Source organism: Silene latifolia, chromosome Y, assembly GCF_048544455.1.
Source record: "Silene latifolia isolate original U9 population chromosome Y, ASM4854445v1, whole genome shotgun sequence".
NCBI classification, from domain to species: domain Eukaryota; kingdom Viridiplantae; phylum Streptophyta; class Magnoliopsida; order Caryophyllales; family Caryophyllaceae; genus Silene; species Silene latifolia.
The window spans coordinates 390,322,389-390,339,145 of record NC_133538.1 but is presented as its reverse complement, the minus strand read 5'-3'; the positions used below and the strand labels follow the sequence as shown (position 1 = coordinate 390,339,145).

The 16,757-nt window shown below is 36.1% G+C and overlaps 1 protein-coding gene across 1 annotated transcript; it reads right to left on the bottom strand.

Annotated features, from left to right (window-relative positions):
* Positions 1-10,693: 10,693 nt before the first annotated feature.
* Positions 10,694-11,212, bottom strand: LOC141632064 (uncharacterized). The gene has a single exon (XM_074444649.1). It carries the CDS (start codon positions 11,210-11,212, stop codon positions 10,694-10,696), a length of 519 nt encoding a protein of 172 aa, XP_074300750.1.
* Between the last annotated feature and the right edge of the window lie 5,545 nt (positions 11,213-16,757).

Below are 16,757 nucleotides of genomic sequence, written 5' to 3'. Positions count from 1 at the left end.
TTGAAATTCATAACCGCGCATCAGTTTTTTCGACTTCTCACTTTCTCTCTCTAAAAACTCAAAAAACCACTAAAATTCCCGATTATTAACGCGAATCAACAACAATTTACGAAGAAATACTAATCATTGTTCAATTCAATTGCATTTTGACTGAAAATCAGGTACAATTTCGGTCTTAATTCTCTCGAGGACTTCAATTTTAGTGAAATCATTGTTAAAATCGAGTATTTGTTAGTTTAAGTATCAAAATTATTGATAAACTTCGTTAATTTCCAATAATTTTCATATAATTGTACAACTTCGTAGTTGTTAATTGAATGTTTTTCTGTTACAGTTGAAATTACATATTTTCCTCTTTAAATATGCTAAATTAGCGTTGAATATTGTGCGACTGCGAAAAATTAGGGTTCGACATTGTTCGAAGTGCAAAATTAGTATTTCGTATTGTTTTTATCAATTAAGAATAGGTTTTAACCTATTCAATGAAGAAATTTATGTTTAAACACTGTTCCATTGTTTATTTGTGATATTCAAAGTTCGACATTGTTTATTTGTGAAAAATTAGGGTTAAAACTGGTTAAAAAACTGTTTAATATATTAAACCGTTTAATTATTCGTGTTTGAACACTGTTCGATTGTGAAATTGAAAGTTCAAAATTGTGTATTTGTCAAAATAACGGTTGCAAATTGTTTGAATCGCGAAAATTAGGGTTAAACGTTTGGTTAAATGTGAACGAGTACAATTTCATAATTTGAATTGAATTTGTTTGACAATGAGATCCATGAATTGAGAGTTTCTATTCAGTACAATGAGTAACATTGATATATGTGTTGGCAATGAGAAAGACAAACTTGTAATACTGTTACTTGTATGGTCTGATATTGAATCTGAATATTAGTGGTACTCAATCTTCATGAATTTTGTGTAGTTCTATTATTGATAGTGTTTACGTAAATACTGTTGTATACTCCTTTGAAAATAGTTATTACCAAAGTGACATACAATAGTGATGTTGTTTTGAATAAGGTGTGAAATTATTTCTAATGAAGTGTGATATTGATTCAAAGAGAATGGACTTGATGACTTCTAAACAACCGAAAAAACATACAGGAGAAAGAGGAAATCAAAAAATGATGAGGTTGAACAACCAAGCAAGAGGTCAAAAAATGGTAATGAAAATAAAAGTAAAGCTGACGAAATGGTGTTACAGGATGAAGTTGAAGAGCATCTTGCCGTCAACAAAAAAAAGGGCCAACCATCAAAAAAGAAATCAAAGGCGATAGAAACAAATATGCCGAATTGGTGGTACGGGATGCGAGAGGTAGAGCGACTGAGATCAAAAAGAAGAAGGTGCAACCATTTCAAACTAAATGTAGGCCACTGAAATTTGTTGAGTTGATTGCCAACTTAAATGAAGAACAAAAGAAGGTTGTTTCTGATGTTGGCTTTGGTGGATTGTTAGAGTTGAAACTAACAAAAATTCCACATGGAATTCTGAAATTGATGCTGAAGGCATTTGATCACACAAGCAACATGTTCAAAACAAAAAAATTTGATTTCCTGTTGACAAAAGACGATGTGCATGACATATTTCAACTTCCTCGACATGGTCAGAAAGTGAACGTCGCTCACATGGGAAACACCACTGCTGTGACTGACACAAAGCTGAAAAATGCATGGAGGGCAAAGTTTGGATTGGAGAATACTTGACTCAATTATGGTCAAAGATGTACATGAAAGGTGATGGAATGTAATGATCTTTGGAGATGAATTTAAAAGAATGTTTGTAATTTACAACATGTCTATTTTCCTAGCACCGTCTTCAAATAAATCTCTGGACTTGAAATGGTAAAGGTGTTGAGCATGTGACAAGGATAAGCCAATTTGATTGGTGTGAATACGTATTTGAGGAAATGGTTAGAAGTGTTAGGGTGTTCAAAGAAGGGGAAAGTCAATGTCGGTGGATGCGTAATAGTTATTATGCTAGCATATATGCATAGGTTCGATTTCAAGGGCGGTGTTTTGGAACACACTTTACCACTCATCCAACATTGGGACGATAAAAAATTGTCAAAGAGAGTGGATGATGAGAAAAAACAGGATCTTTGGGGAATGCTCCAATATCAAAGATTCAAGAGTACCCCATCCGTCAAAGCAACAAGAAGTCCCTAAAAAACACCATATTCTTGGCAGCTCCAGAGATATTCGACTCGGACATCCCGATCATGAAGTCAAGTGGAAATAAAAGAGGGGTATATGATGGTGAAGTTGCCTAGTGGTGTTGAAACTGATGAACAAACCAGAGCAAGGGCAATGGATGTAAGCACTAATGAAATAAATTCCTAACTGATAATTATTTTAGCTATGATATTAAAATATTATTGTGATATTGTTTTTGAACTAGTGTGATATTGTTTTGAGTCCTTTGTGATATTATTATGATATTGATATTGAATAAAAGCATTTGCTATCTGATAATTATTTTAGATATGATATTGTTTGATATATTGTATGATATTGTGATATTATTAATTGATAATTGTGATATAGTTTAGAAAAGCAAATGATATTGAATAACAGATTGTTGTGATATTGATTTAAAAATTGTTATGATATTGTTTTTGCACTAGTGTGATATTATTTGTAGTAGGCTGTGATATTGTTATGAAAGTTGATATTAAATAACCTTATTATTGTGTCATATCTTCTTATTATCAAAGAGTCTATTTTAGTGTTTAATATATTTATTTTGTAATTTGGCAGCGTGCTCATGAAATTTATCTACGTATGAAGAGGGACAATGAATTGTTCATAGGTAGGTATGTACGTAACATGAGAAAACTGATCACTATGAAAGCAAAAAGTTCAATGGGTGAAGTAACTACATCTACACAATCTGGTGCGAAGGTAGATGGTGCGGAAGATGTTGATCCTAAAGAACATACTGCTGCTGAAGAAGAGGTTGAGAATCCTGAAAACAGTACAACGGAGACTCAAACGTTGCCTTTCATGAAAGAGGTTGGATATCATAACTTGATGGACATGTTGATAGCAAGGTCATATGAAATGAAGAAAGCAAAAGAAGGGATGCCATCATTTGATGTTTGGACTGAAATGTTGAAAGTGCAGTACAAGGAATTGAACAAAAAATACGGTGGATTTCTGAGATAAAGATCTGAAGCAGTGATGATGACTTGGCATGTGATGACAAACAACAGGATGATGATATTAATGATGTTACTAACTTGGACAGTGGTGATGATGAAGACCAAGATGATGGACTGGATAATGACATGAATTCAAAATTGAATGATGTTATATCCAGTATTGGTGTAGGAGTAGGAAGTCCCGTTGCAGTGGAATTCAATAAAGAGTTGAATCGTGATACACTTAATCAAGAAGGCGTTGAAAAAGTGTGTGGAAAAATAAATGAGGAGACAGATGTGTTGACACAGCTTGATGAAGGTGTAATCAATGTTGGTTTAGGAGAGACCAAGACTGTTGAGGAGGTTAACACAGATAAACCAAATGAGGGCATTGAAAAAGAGGTTTAGGAAATGAATGAGGAGGCTGCAAAAAGGGATGGGAATACATCAAATGTTGAGAACGTAACAAATGTTAAGGAAGGAATTGGAATAGATGTTGAGGAAAATGTTAACAATGTACCAACTGTTGAGGACCTGAATACTAAGAACCCATGCACAGAAGGCAGTGGAAAAGAGGCTTGGGAGAAGAATGATGATAAAAGTGTGGGGTCTCATATGAAGGAGGTTGTTCCAAATGTTCAGTTGGAAACAGAGAGAACGTGGAGCATCAATGACTATTTGTTGCACGCAGACAACATGAACAAAATACGAATCGCGAGATATGGTACCTCATAATTTGGGGTGTACTATGGGTGTGGTTTACCAGACGGGGATCTTTGCACTTGTCTCGATTTCATGGTCGACAGGACCATTTATTTGAGACTGTCTTGAAGCGTCGGAAGGAAGTCATGGATTATTGCTTCCTTACAGATCATGCGATTAAGAAGACGTAAGTTTATTTTTTGAATGTAAGACATTAATTAATCTACTACATAAAAATAATTTAAAAACTAATATGCTAATTTTTTTGGAAAATGGTACAGAGACATTGTCTGTGACTTTGGTATTTACCATTCCATACCAAAGAGCGTTATTGAGTCTTTGTTGCCTGACACTAAAATAGAAGCAGTGGTTATTGAGGCATGGGCAATATTGCTCAATCAGTTTGAAATGGCGCCAAAAGATAGCAACAGACCGACAAGAATTTTCTATGGCCTTGCCCACTCGGTATGGGAAACATAAACCTCATGTGTTCCTTGTGTTTTAAATTACGTGTAAAAATGTGTCAACACGACTAATCAATTCTGTTATAAACAAACAGGGTGGTATGGAGAAAATCTTACTTGTAGATGAAGAAGATGTTGATGAACTAACAAGACTGAAGGAAGACGTATGGAGGACATGGGATATGTGGTCAAATCAATATAAACAGCCACTGAATTTGAATTCAGATATGGTAAGAATTTAAAAGTCCTTTTAGTTCTGATACTGTTAAGTTAATTATCTGATAATGTTAAGTTAATTATCTGATATTGTCATAAGTAAGTATTGATATTGTTTCTTAAATCAGGTAGCTATTTTAGTTGTGATATTGTATTATATATTCTGGATATTGTCACTCATTACTTGTGATATTGTATGCTATGGTCTGTGAATGACAATGTTATTTTCTATAAAATATTTCTATAGGTGTTCATACCTTTGCTATATGAAGACCACTACATTTGCGTCTGTATTGACACCAAGAGGGAAAAAATATTCTACTTGGACAACCGAGATTATGATCATTTTGAGGACGAGGAGCATGTACACCTTGCTCATTTAACTGTAAGTACTATATTGAAAAATAACAACTAAGGATATAATGCTTTTGTTAGCTAAAGATTGAAATTTGATAGTTATTTATTATAAACATAAACAGGGAGCTGTTTACGGGCACTACCTCAACAGTAAAGGTTATGAAAGTGGGGCAAAAGTACAGGACTATGTGCTGACAAATGTCACCTTTGATTGGCAAACAAAAGAGTTGAACCTGGATTGTGGATTATTCATGATGTTCCACATGATGTTTTTTGTGGGTGAAGATTTTAAATGTGAACTGAATGATGAAAACAAGAGGCAGTTGTACGGGGGGAGGTTGCAGCAATCCTTGTGTTGAGCGATTTAAATAAATGTAGGAGTCAAGTCCTGAGAAAAGTTACAAACCTTAATGCAATCAAAGGGACATTGTTTCCTAAATTACTAGCAAAGAGGAAAGCAGCAAGCAAAAGAAAGAGAGGGAAAGGTGGGAAAAAGAATGTTCAAACTCTTGTACAAAAAAAAACAGGTTATTTTCTTCAACACTGACTTATTTTCATTATATATAATCATTATATATTCAAATAACAAAAATAAATATTTTTGTAGGTGTGGTAGAAGATGGTTCTGCCAGTGTGGTGGGAAGCAATAGGAGGGGGAGATCAGATGGCCTTGGGAGCACATACAACTGTGGTGTGGCAGATTCTAACGTGGAGGTCGTCTCAAGGTTTATGAAGGCTAAAAAATCACTGTGTGCAAAGATGTTGACCATGAGGAAACAAGTGCTTGACTCTTGCCTATTGGACGACCACGATTTCCCATTAGAGTATGTTTCGTGATATTTGTTTCTTAAAGAGTGTGATATTATTTTCAGAGTAGTGTGATATTGTTTGCACTATTTAAATTTGATGGTACTTTTATTTTATCATAACTGCTATTTTTTGTGATACTGTTTCTTAAGGGATGTGATATTGTTTTTAGAGAAGTGTGATATTGTCTGCACTATTTTAATTTGGTTTGTGTTAATGTTTGGAGCAGTGAGGTGGTTGCCAAATTCAGTAATGATCAATATCTTGTCAGAAACGATATATTGTCGTTGCTTCCAAATGAGCACGTCAGTAGCAATGTGATTGAATGTTGGTCCCTCATTCTGAACCATATTGAGCACACAGAAAAATGTGAAACAAGTTTGATATTTTTTGGGATTCGACACATGGTAAGCTGTCCATTTAGTTTGATTAAATATAATCACTCTTTAAAACAAAAATAGGACTTGTAACATATATATTCAAAACAGGAAATTAAAACCGAAGGAGCTGGAGACAGGGAGTTGATTAAAGAAAAGATGTTCGAAGAATGGGACGAATTCATTAGAAGAAACACAGTTCCCTGTAACCTGCAAGCAGATTTGGTTTTTATTCCAATGGTATGGAAAGAACATTATTTCTGTATTTGTATAAATTTCAAAACCGAGACAGTGGAAGTGCTAGACAACACAGAGTACGCCGACTGGGAGCACACACAAATACACAAAGTTGCAGATTTGGTGGTATGATTAATTGATAGTTCTTTAAAGTATTGGTGTATAGTAACATTGAAATAATGGATTTCTGTGTTTGTGAAATTATTACTAATGGTGAACCGTAATATTGTAGGCGGAGCACATGAGCGACTACTTAGCAAAGAAGAACGTGGAAAGAGCAGATGATATAATAACATTTGATGTTGTCAACATCAACTTCCCTTGGCAAAAGACAGAGATGAACAATACTGAGTCTAGGAACTTCTTAATGATGCACATGATTCGATATGAGGGTGTAATGTTTGAAGCCGACCTGAACCAAAAAGTGTATAGGCGATACTACTGGCTAGAAATGGCAGCAGCATTGCTTTTAGCTGACATAAATGAGAACATAACACCTTTGATCGAAAAAGTAGAAGAATTTTCAGATGGGAAGGATGAAATATGGAAGACATTGAAGCAACAGAGGAAGAACAACGAAAAGGCGAAAGGGAAGGAGAAAGAGGAAGTACCAATGGTAGAAGTTCAAACAAAAGAGAATGCTGATGTTGTTGTGGAGGAGACAAATAAAGAAGATGTTCCGGAAACAGCAAAGGAGGATTGTACTAAGAAACCGATTATTAACACATAATTGCCAATTCTTCGGCAATCTCCTAGGAAAAGGTAAAAACAATTTACAATTGTATATACAAAAAGATAGATAGTAATTAGGACAAAGGTGTCGAAATAATAAGCGATGTTGGTATGGATATGCTTTTCTGAGAGGAGCCGATTAGGAAAAGATGGTGAAGATCGTAGGAACGAGCCCGCAATAACATACAAACGTGGTAGGATTAAGACCGTTGCAAATCCGAAGAACCGCGGTAGAGGTAGAGGAAGGAATTAGGACTACTATATTTGTTAGAACGAAGTTGTAATTAAACTAAAGAGTATGTAATGGTAGTACAAAAAGGAATTTAATGGTAACTTTTTATAATGGTAAAGTAGTGATGGCTATTTTGGATGTCATCTAACTGTTGCTAAAGTGTGATATTATTTCACGTTTGGTGTGATATTGTGTAATAGTTCTTTGTGATATTGCTTCTCAATATCACACAGGCTAAAACAATACCACACTGTTTACTTTAAAATATCACTATGGATATGGATTGTTAAATCTCACGTTGATATTGTTTTTAGAATGTTGTGATATTGTTGTGTACACAGGTTGATATTGCTTCTCAGTATCGCACAATATGTTAAACAATATCACACAGATGACTAAACAATATCACAATATGAATATGTAAGTTTAAGTCTTACGTTGATATTGTTTTCAAAATGTTGTGATATTGTTTTTTTTTGGTAAAATGTGAGATGTATCATATATATCAAAAATAAATGATAATTACAAGAATGATAGTCAAGACTTTAGGTTCGATTCCCAGAAGGATCAAACCATACAACTCAATTTTCTAGAGTACACAGCCAATTCATGTCAACACTTGACATGTGATCATTTCGTTTGACCTTGATCCTATGTCTCACACTGTCTTTAATCATTTGCACAACCCTTTTTGGACTCACTAGAACAGCATTAATCCTTGCGTTGTTTCTCTGCGTCCACACATGATAGTAGCTATCAGTCAGCACAAGAGCATACACACCTTGTTGTGTTGTTGACCCTACCGATCCGTATATCTCCGCCATCCGATAAATTGTAGCTTGCTCCAATCCCTTATCGGTTCATTATAAGCTTACTATACCCACACTCAAAGAACAAGTGTTCCCGAGTCTCGGTGCGGCTTCACAGACACAAAGATATCGTCGCCGAATTGCTACATCCAATCTGAAAAGCTTCTCTCTTGTATTTATCCGTTATTCTTTATAAGCCATGAGATCAGTGAGTGTTTAGGAGTATTCCAATTGGACCACACAGTCTCAAACCAGATTGGTTTAGCTTGGTGAAGTCTCAACCAGTCATAACCCCTACTTACAGTATATCCCCGAGCATCAGGCATCCATTGTCCATCTGCATAAGCAGGCTTCATGAGTTCCTTAATTTTACAAATATTTTTCCAAGTCCAAGTAACATGTTTGTAGGTTCATAGTCATGCAGTCTTCTTGCTTTAGATAAATTTGATTTACCCATTTAATCCACAATCTATCAACTTTACAATAGAGCTAATCCACAAGCTTAGCCACTGTAGCAGTATTCCAAATTGCAGCATTTTTCACCCCTAGTCCTCCTTCATTTTTTGGGAGAGTGATAGTGTCCCATTTGACAAGGGGCACTCTATGGTATTCAGCACATCCATCCCAGAAAAAATTCCTACACACAACTTCAATTCTTCTTATCACACCTTTGGGGAGAATAAAAATATTTGCCCAGTAGTTGTACAAAGTGTTCAAAACTTAATTGATTAGGGTCAGTCTGCCAGCATAAGATAATTTCCTGGCTCCTAGACTCCTAATTCTATTCAGTATCTTCTCAGTTAAAATATTGCACTCTCTTTTTGAAATTCTCCCTGGTTGAATAGGAAATCCCAGATACCTGAATGGCATTTGTCCTTCTATAAAACCAGAGCTTTGCCGATATCATCCTTGATTCAGTTGCCATGCCATTGAAAAAAACCTCGGACTTACCATTATTCATAATCAATCCAGATGCTTTTGAAAAAGTGGAGAAAGCTCGAACAAGTAGCATAATTGACTGAATTTGTCCCTTTGCAGAACATGTTGCAGATCATCTGCAAACATCGGGTGTGTCGAGTTGTAAATCTTTGCAAAGGGGATGATACTGAAAGTCCCATCTTTCTGTGGCATATTTGATTGTTCTTGTTAAATACTCCATACAGATTGTGAAGAGTAAGGGGGAGATGGGATCCCCTTGCCTAAGTCCTCTCTTCCCTTTGAAATAGCTAAAGTGATTTCCATTAAGTGCTAGGGTAAAAGTGGTTGTCTTAATGCAGGTCATAATCTGCTGAGTAAAGAGTTCAGGAAATTTTAAACCCAGCAACATCTGCTCCACAAAGTCCCATTCCACAGAGTCATAGGCCTTCTGCAAATCAATCTTGAAAAGACATCTTGGAGAAGCACTCTTCCTATTGTACATTTTGACAATATCCTGGCAAATAAGCATATTCTCAAGTATAGACCTTCCTCTGATAAAAGCTCCTTGGTTCTCATGAATAATCTCAGGTAGAATAAGGGATAGCCTGTTACAAAGTAATTTGGATATTACCTTGTAAATCATGTTGCAACAGGCAATTGGCCTAAAGTGGTTAACTGAAGTAGGTCTTTCACATTTGGGTATCAAGGTAATGTTTGTAGCATTTAGCTGATTTAACAGCTGTCCAGTAGTAAAGAACTCTTTAATAGCACTACAAATATCCATACCCACAATCTCCCAAGCATCCTTGAAGAAGCCACTGGTGTACCCATCAGGTCCTGGTGATTTGTCAATAGGAGTTGTAAAGAATGCTTTTTTAATCTCCTCATTAGTGACAGGCTTATTGAGAATGCTCCAATGCTCCTGGGTGCATAGTTTCCCTGTGTTCAAGATATCAATCCTTACCTTCTCAGTCTGTTTAGTACTGCCTAGCAAGTTCATATAATAATCCAAAAAGGCTGCCTGAATGCTCTGGCTATCCTGACAGAGTTGGCCATTCTGGTCTTCAATTTGGATCACCTTGTTAGCCATATATCTCTTCTTAATAGCTCCATGAAATAGTGCAGTGTTTTGATCTCCATTCTCAATCCACTGTATTTTTGCTTTTTGTTTCAGAAAACTATCCCTTGCAGCAGTGAGGCTTCGAACTTCAGCAAGCAATGTAATTTCCTGAGACACCAGCTCAGAATTAGCAGGATCTTGGGCAAGCTGCTGCTGAATTTTATCCAATCCTTAAACTGCCTTGACAGTTCTATTCTCAATATCAGAATAACATTCTGAATTGAGTCCTTTAAGAACAGGTTTTAGAGCCTTCAATTTTTTCACAATACCAAACATTTTATGTCCCTCATAACTCCTTGTCCATTCCTCCTTCACCCTGTCCAAAAAATTGGGAGCCTGTCCCCACATATTGAAGTACTTAAAACTGGCATGTTGAGGAGTACCAGTCTTACAGTTACTGACAACACAGGGGCAATGATCAAATATGCCTTCAGGGTAAAAGTGGGCAATCATATCAGGAAACCAGTTCATCCATTCTTGATTAATGAGAAATCTATCTAATCTACTGTAAATTCTGGTATTAGCTTCCTGTTTATTATTCCATGTGTATAAGGCACCTGTAGCTGCAATATCAGTCATACCACAAATTTCCATACACCTAATGAAATCATCCATGTCAGCTTCTTTAGTATTCCCCCCAATCTCTCATCAGGGCATAACACTGTATTAAAATCACCAGCTAAGGCCCATGGTCCATTACACTGTTGTGCAAATTCTTCCAGTTTAGTCCACAGATGTACCCTATCATTCCCTTCATTGAAGGCATAAATCATAGTAAGGTAAAAAATCTTCTGAGTAATCCTGGACGGAACCTTTGTGTGGATAAATTGTGCATCATACTGCAAGATCTGCACATCAAACAATCCTGGTTGCCACAAAATCCACACTCTCCCACCTTTATGATACCTACTATTTATAGTAACACTCCAGCCATCCAACATATGAGATGCTATGTTGAAGACATTATTTGCATTTATTTTGGTTTCCAGTAGGCCAAAAAGACCTATCCCTTTATTAAATATAAACCACTTAACTTCTTTCTGTTTATGTACACTATTGAGACCCCTAACATTCCAAAAACCTATATTATTCATGATTAGGCTTTGGATCAGGGTTACCTATTCCAATCCCAACTTTTGGGGTTACTGAGGCACCTAATGCCTTCAAATAATTCATTCCATTTGAACTTTGTGGGGGTGTACATTCAGTACCCATCACCTGCTGATTCTCCTGATCTTTCTATTTAATAGGAGTAATGAGTTCAACTACAGGTGTTTCTGTTAATTCCTGGCCTTGTTTTGTTCCTAGTTGATCCACCTGTGCATCAGCTTCTGTCTGTGTATCAGTCACTGGCACTGTCACAGTACTGGCCTCTGCAAATTTGATAACTGGTTTCCAAATTTTTTGTGTTACAGGTTTCTTCTTGGCTCCTTGCTCAATTTTCTTACAGTGTCCACCATCATGCCCAATTCCTTTACATTTATCACAAATGATTGGTTTCCATTCATACTCGATATCTAGAGTGATCACTGAACCTTTCTCATCAAGAAATTTCATAACCTTGGGAAACTTAGCACCCACATTGAGTTCAATCATTACTCTAGCAAATCCCAATCTTGTCTTCTCCGCTGTTGCCTGGTCTGCTTTCACGAATTTCCCTACAAGTCCTGCTATTCTAGGGAGGCATTTACCCCAGAATCGTAGAGGCAAGTCACAGATTCTGATCCAAGCAGGGACTACTTTCACCTCCTCCTTTGTAATCTCTGATTCCTCTGTCCAAGATCTAACAATTAAAGGTTTATTGTCAAACATATGATAACCTGCCTGCAATACAGCATCCTTATCCTTGTTTGTCTTGAATCTGACTAAGAAAACACCATTAGGGAGGAAAGATACTTTGTCTATACCATATTTCGCCCATATTCTATGTATATATCCATGAAGCACCTCCCAAGGAGGATTTGCTCCCAATACAAAACAATATACGGCCTGATTCCAATACTCAACTTCCTCCTTAGTGTCCTCTGCTGAAAACTGAATGAGTTCCCCATTAAACTCATCCTCATCCACCTGCTTCCCCTTTTTCTTACGTTTAGTAATCCATAAGTTCTCATTTTCAATCCCATCCTCATCATTGAATGGCAATCCAGGGATGCCATTGACTTCCTGCATGGATTTGGTCCTTACAACGTCCTCCTCAGATGGGCCTTTCTTCAGTTTGTTCCCTTGATAACCACTACTCCTGCCTCTTGTTTGCATTGTTATAAACCTACTAGAATGTTTTTGTTTTGTTTTTCAGGAAGAATTACGTGCCATATGCAAAGAATTAGTGGAAAAAAGTATGCCCTAGACGAAGGTAGAAGACGACTCTTCTCTAGGGTTTCTCATTTTTTTTATGCCCTTAGTTTGCTTGTCTTATGTTGTGATATTGTTGTGTACACAAGTTGATATTGTGTTAGAAAACTGCAGAAGCATATTATGAACTGCCATATTTTGACAACACACAAAACACAAGATGTGAAAATCTTAAAGCAAAAGGCATATATAGTAGTCCTGATATAGTGATATTGTTTAGAGTAAGATGTGAAATATATAAATATAAGGTGTGATATTGTTTCTCAGTATCACAAAATACAAAAACAAGACAACTGAGAAAAATAAAATAATCAAATATTCTCCGAGTACGAGTATTTTCTATATAAAATAAAGTATAATCTATACTTTAATGAATGTTGTGGTCTATATTAATATACTAGTCATAAAGAATGTCGTCTATTTGTTGCTGCTATAATTAATGAGCGCCATCAACAAAAACTCCTTCGACCGATCAACCATCATCAGCGTCATCCTCATCTGAACTACCCTGAAAATACAAAAAGGTGAAACAATGATATTATTTTATATAAGGAGTGATATTATTTCAAATGAAGTGTAATATTGTTTCTATCTCAGAACAATTACAAACAATATCAAATTCTGTTATCCTCAAGCAGTGATACTGTGTACTACAAAAGTGTGATATTATTTCTAATAAGGTGTGGTATTGTTTCTAAGATTACCAGGAAAATATAAAAGAAAGTTGAGACAGATGTGTTGACCCATTCTGTTATCCTCAAATAATATCACATTCTGGTATCGTCAAATAGTGATACTGTTTAGTATAAGATGTGATATTATTTTAAATAACATGTGGTATTGTTTCTGACTCGTGACCATACAGCATAGATAAAAAGTTTCATACATAGACTGTTCATGGTGAACATACCTTATTGTCGGCATCAGGTACAAAAGCATTAGGACAGTTACGTTTATCATAGTGAGCCATTTGTTTGCAATTACGACAAAGCCTTTTAGGCTTCTCCGCTTTAGCTATGCATTGTTGCTTTTTGGAGATCATTCTCTTCCCGCTACCCTTGTTCTTTGCCTGACGAGGTGGTAGAATCTTCACCTCAGTTGAGGAACTGCACCCAAGAAGCATCTCCAACTCCTGCTCTTTGGTCATTGACTCTGATTGCGGATTGAGTTTCACCCTGAATTATTTAAGTGTGTCAACAAGATCAATGATGTCCTTCGTAGACACATTCTTGAGCACACTTATGGTCGCGTAGAACTCTGACCATAACTTGCACATTTCCATCTTTCGTAAATCAGTGGCGTCAAAATCCTCAATTAACTCACCATGTGGACCATAAAGAGGCATCTTATGTGCATTCTTGGTCCACCGCATAAGAATGTATTTATCGAGCAAAGTGTGGACTTGTTTTCCAGAGTAAAGCCAGATAATGTGTCTACAAATAATACCCTTCCTGTTGAACAACTTGCAAGAACATTCAGCGTCATTCGTTAGAGAATTGTAGACGACTTGGTAGGTCTTCTGCGTTCGGCATCAAGCAATACCAATTAATTCAACATGTTTTGCAGGTGGTGTGAAGCCACCAACACTAAGGGAACAAATAGAAGCGGAAGCTTCTACTTGAAAATCGAGAAAGCAAGCATTTGTATAAACCTTGGAAGCATGAGCTTCCAACTTAAGAGAAGTCGCTAATTGTGGAAGAGTACAATCATCGTCTCTATCAAGTTGTTTTTGAGTATTCATTTTGTACATCAATGGCACTTTGAAACCGCATCAAGAATTCAACAAGTGTACCATGTGCATTTTCAAAACGCTTGAAAAAATTATTCTGACTCTCAGAACGTTGAGTTGTTCGTAATAGACAACCCATAGGAACATCACGAAAATAAGCTGGGATCCATTTCCTCCTTTTTCTAAACATGGTTGACAACCAGAAATTACCGTCAAGATTATGCTCATTGACCAACTGACACCACTTTTCTTCAAATTCAAGAGGTTCTAACTCAAAGATCCCAAACAATAGCATTCAAACGGCCGACAAAATCGGTCTCTCTCGAAATTGCAGCCCAACCTTATCAAGTAAACTTTTGCATGATATGCCACATGCAATATCTGCGCTTAGCATGTTTGAAGACAAAGACGCAAACCCAGCTTTATTCCAAAGACACCGATCGGTTATTATACGGTGTGGCTCTCATTTGTCCCATAGCATCAAGGAACTTTTGAAAGACCCACGTGAACGAATCTTCATCCTCATGAAATAGCAAGGCAGAAGCAAAAGTAATTGACCTTTTGTGGTGGTCTACGCCGCGATAAAAGGAGTGAAAAGCATACAATACTTATTCGTACTGTAAGTTGGATCGTAAGTGATGTAATCACCAAACAAAGCATAGTTTCTATGAGACTCTACATCACACCAAAACGCACGAACCAAGCATTTATCAGAATCCACCTCATAAGCAAAGTAAAAACCTTCAGTGGTATCACGTTTATCCTCAAAATAGTTAACAAATAGTTGAGCATCCTGGTCTCCTATGAAACATTTGATATCCCTTCCAAAATTCTTAAAATCAACTAGTTGAGCTCCAACATTCTCATAGCCATCTACATATTCCTTGACATTTCTAAATGCCCTTGTTGGCCCTTGATTAACCCTTGAATGATCAATAATTGTCTTTTTATGGTAAAGATGGAGGTGCCTGTGTTTTTTTGAAACTGTTGATTTCTAAGTGAACAAAGACGGTGATTATGCCACTCACGAAACTGAAAAACAACATAACCATCCCCATTATAGCGAAACTCAATCATAGCAGTACAACCAATCCTAGTTAATTTAGTGTTCCTGATATCAAAAGGCCTGGGAGTTGCCTGCTCCTTTCCACTATCTAAAACAGTAGCCTTCCTCTTACGATCTCTAAAACCTTCACGGTTGCAAACAACAAATTTATACTTCACATCACCAGAAACAGACCTTTTTTTAGAAGACTTCCTAGGTTCAAAATCACATGCTTCTGCATACACATCCTAAAAACTAATAACTTCTTCCAACGTCCCAAACAACTGGCCAATATAAGGTTTAAACTCAGGTGCAACATTCCTTGTCCACAATTTACTACCACCAGGTGTGGAGTCCAAAAGTAGTTGATGCACACGAGAAGGAACAGAATGTTGTTCAACATGTGGAGTAGAACTAGATGCATTAGGTGGTTCAATCAGAATAGTAGAAGTAATTGAAGACTCAACAATATCATTACTATATTTAGAGGTAATAGCAGAGACATGAAGATCATTACAGGAAGAAGAAGTTACATTACTTGTAGGATCTGGCAAGAAAAGTTAAATGTAAAATAACAAGAAAAAGGCTTAAAAGATATGGACGAAATCAAAATCACACAAGTGGCTGAACAATATCACATATCCAGGAAAACAATATCACGTTGTTTGGGAAAAATATCACACATGAAGATGGAAAACGATATCACAAGGAATGTTGCAGGAACAATATCACACAGGTGGCTGAACAATATCACATGTCCAGGAAAACAATATCACGTACTATGGAACAATATCACACATGAAGTTGAAAAACAATATCATAAAGGTGAATATACAATGGTACATATCAACATAAACAATATCACCGGGTGTAGAAAACAATATCACATATTGAGAAAAAAAAAGAACGTCAATGAACAAAAAATATGTACCAAAACTATAACGAACATGTGATTGAAAGCTGAAAGTACAAAATAAAGAGAGAATACGCAGAGATTCGAGAATACGCTGAAAGTACAAAATTAAGAAGAATAACATACCAGACATCGCAATGATTATTGAATATGCAGAGATTTTGAGCAGGAAAACCTGGAAATCAAACAAAAACGTACAGAATTTTAGGAAGCACAAAAGTAAATTGAAAATTACAAATAAATCAAAATGAAATTCAAAGCATATAAACGAAAAGAAGAACAAACAGAATAAGATAACAACGAAGGCGAAACATAGGGACGAAAAACGGCAATTACGTACCTGAATAAAGGAAATAATTGGAATAATATGATAATTGTGAAGAATGAGCAGCAAAACCTGGAAATAAAACAAAAACGTACCGAATTTTAGGAAACACAAAATTAAATTGAAAATAACAAACAAAAGCAAGATGAAATTCAAATTATTCAAACGAAAGAAGAACAAACAGAGTAATGTTACAACGAATTCGAAACTTAGGGACGAAAAACGGCAATTACGTACCTGAGCAAACGAACTAATTGGAATAATATGATAAT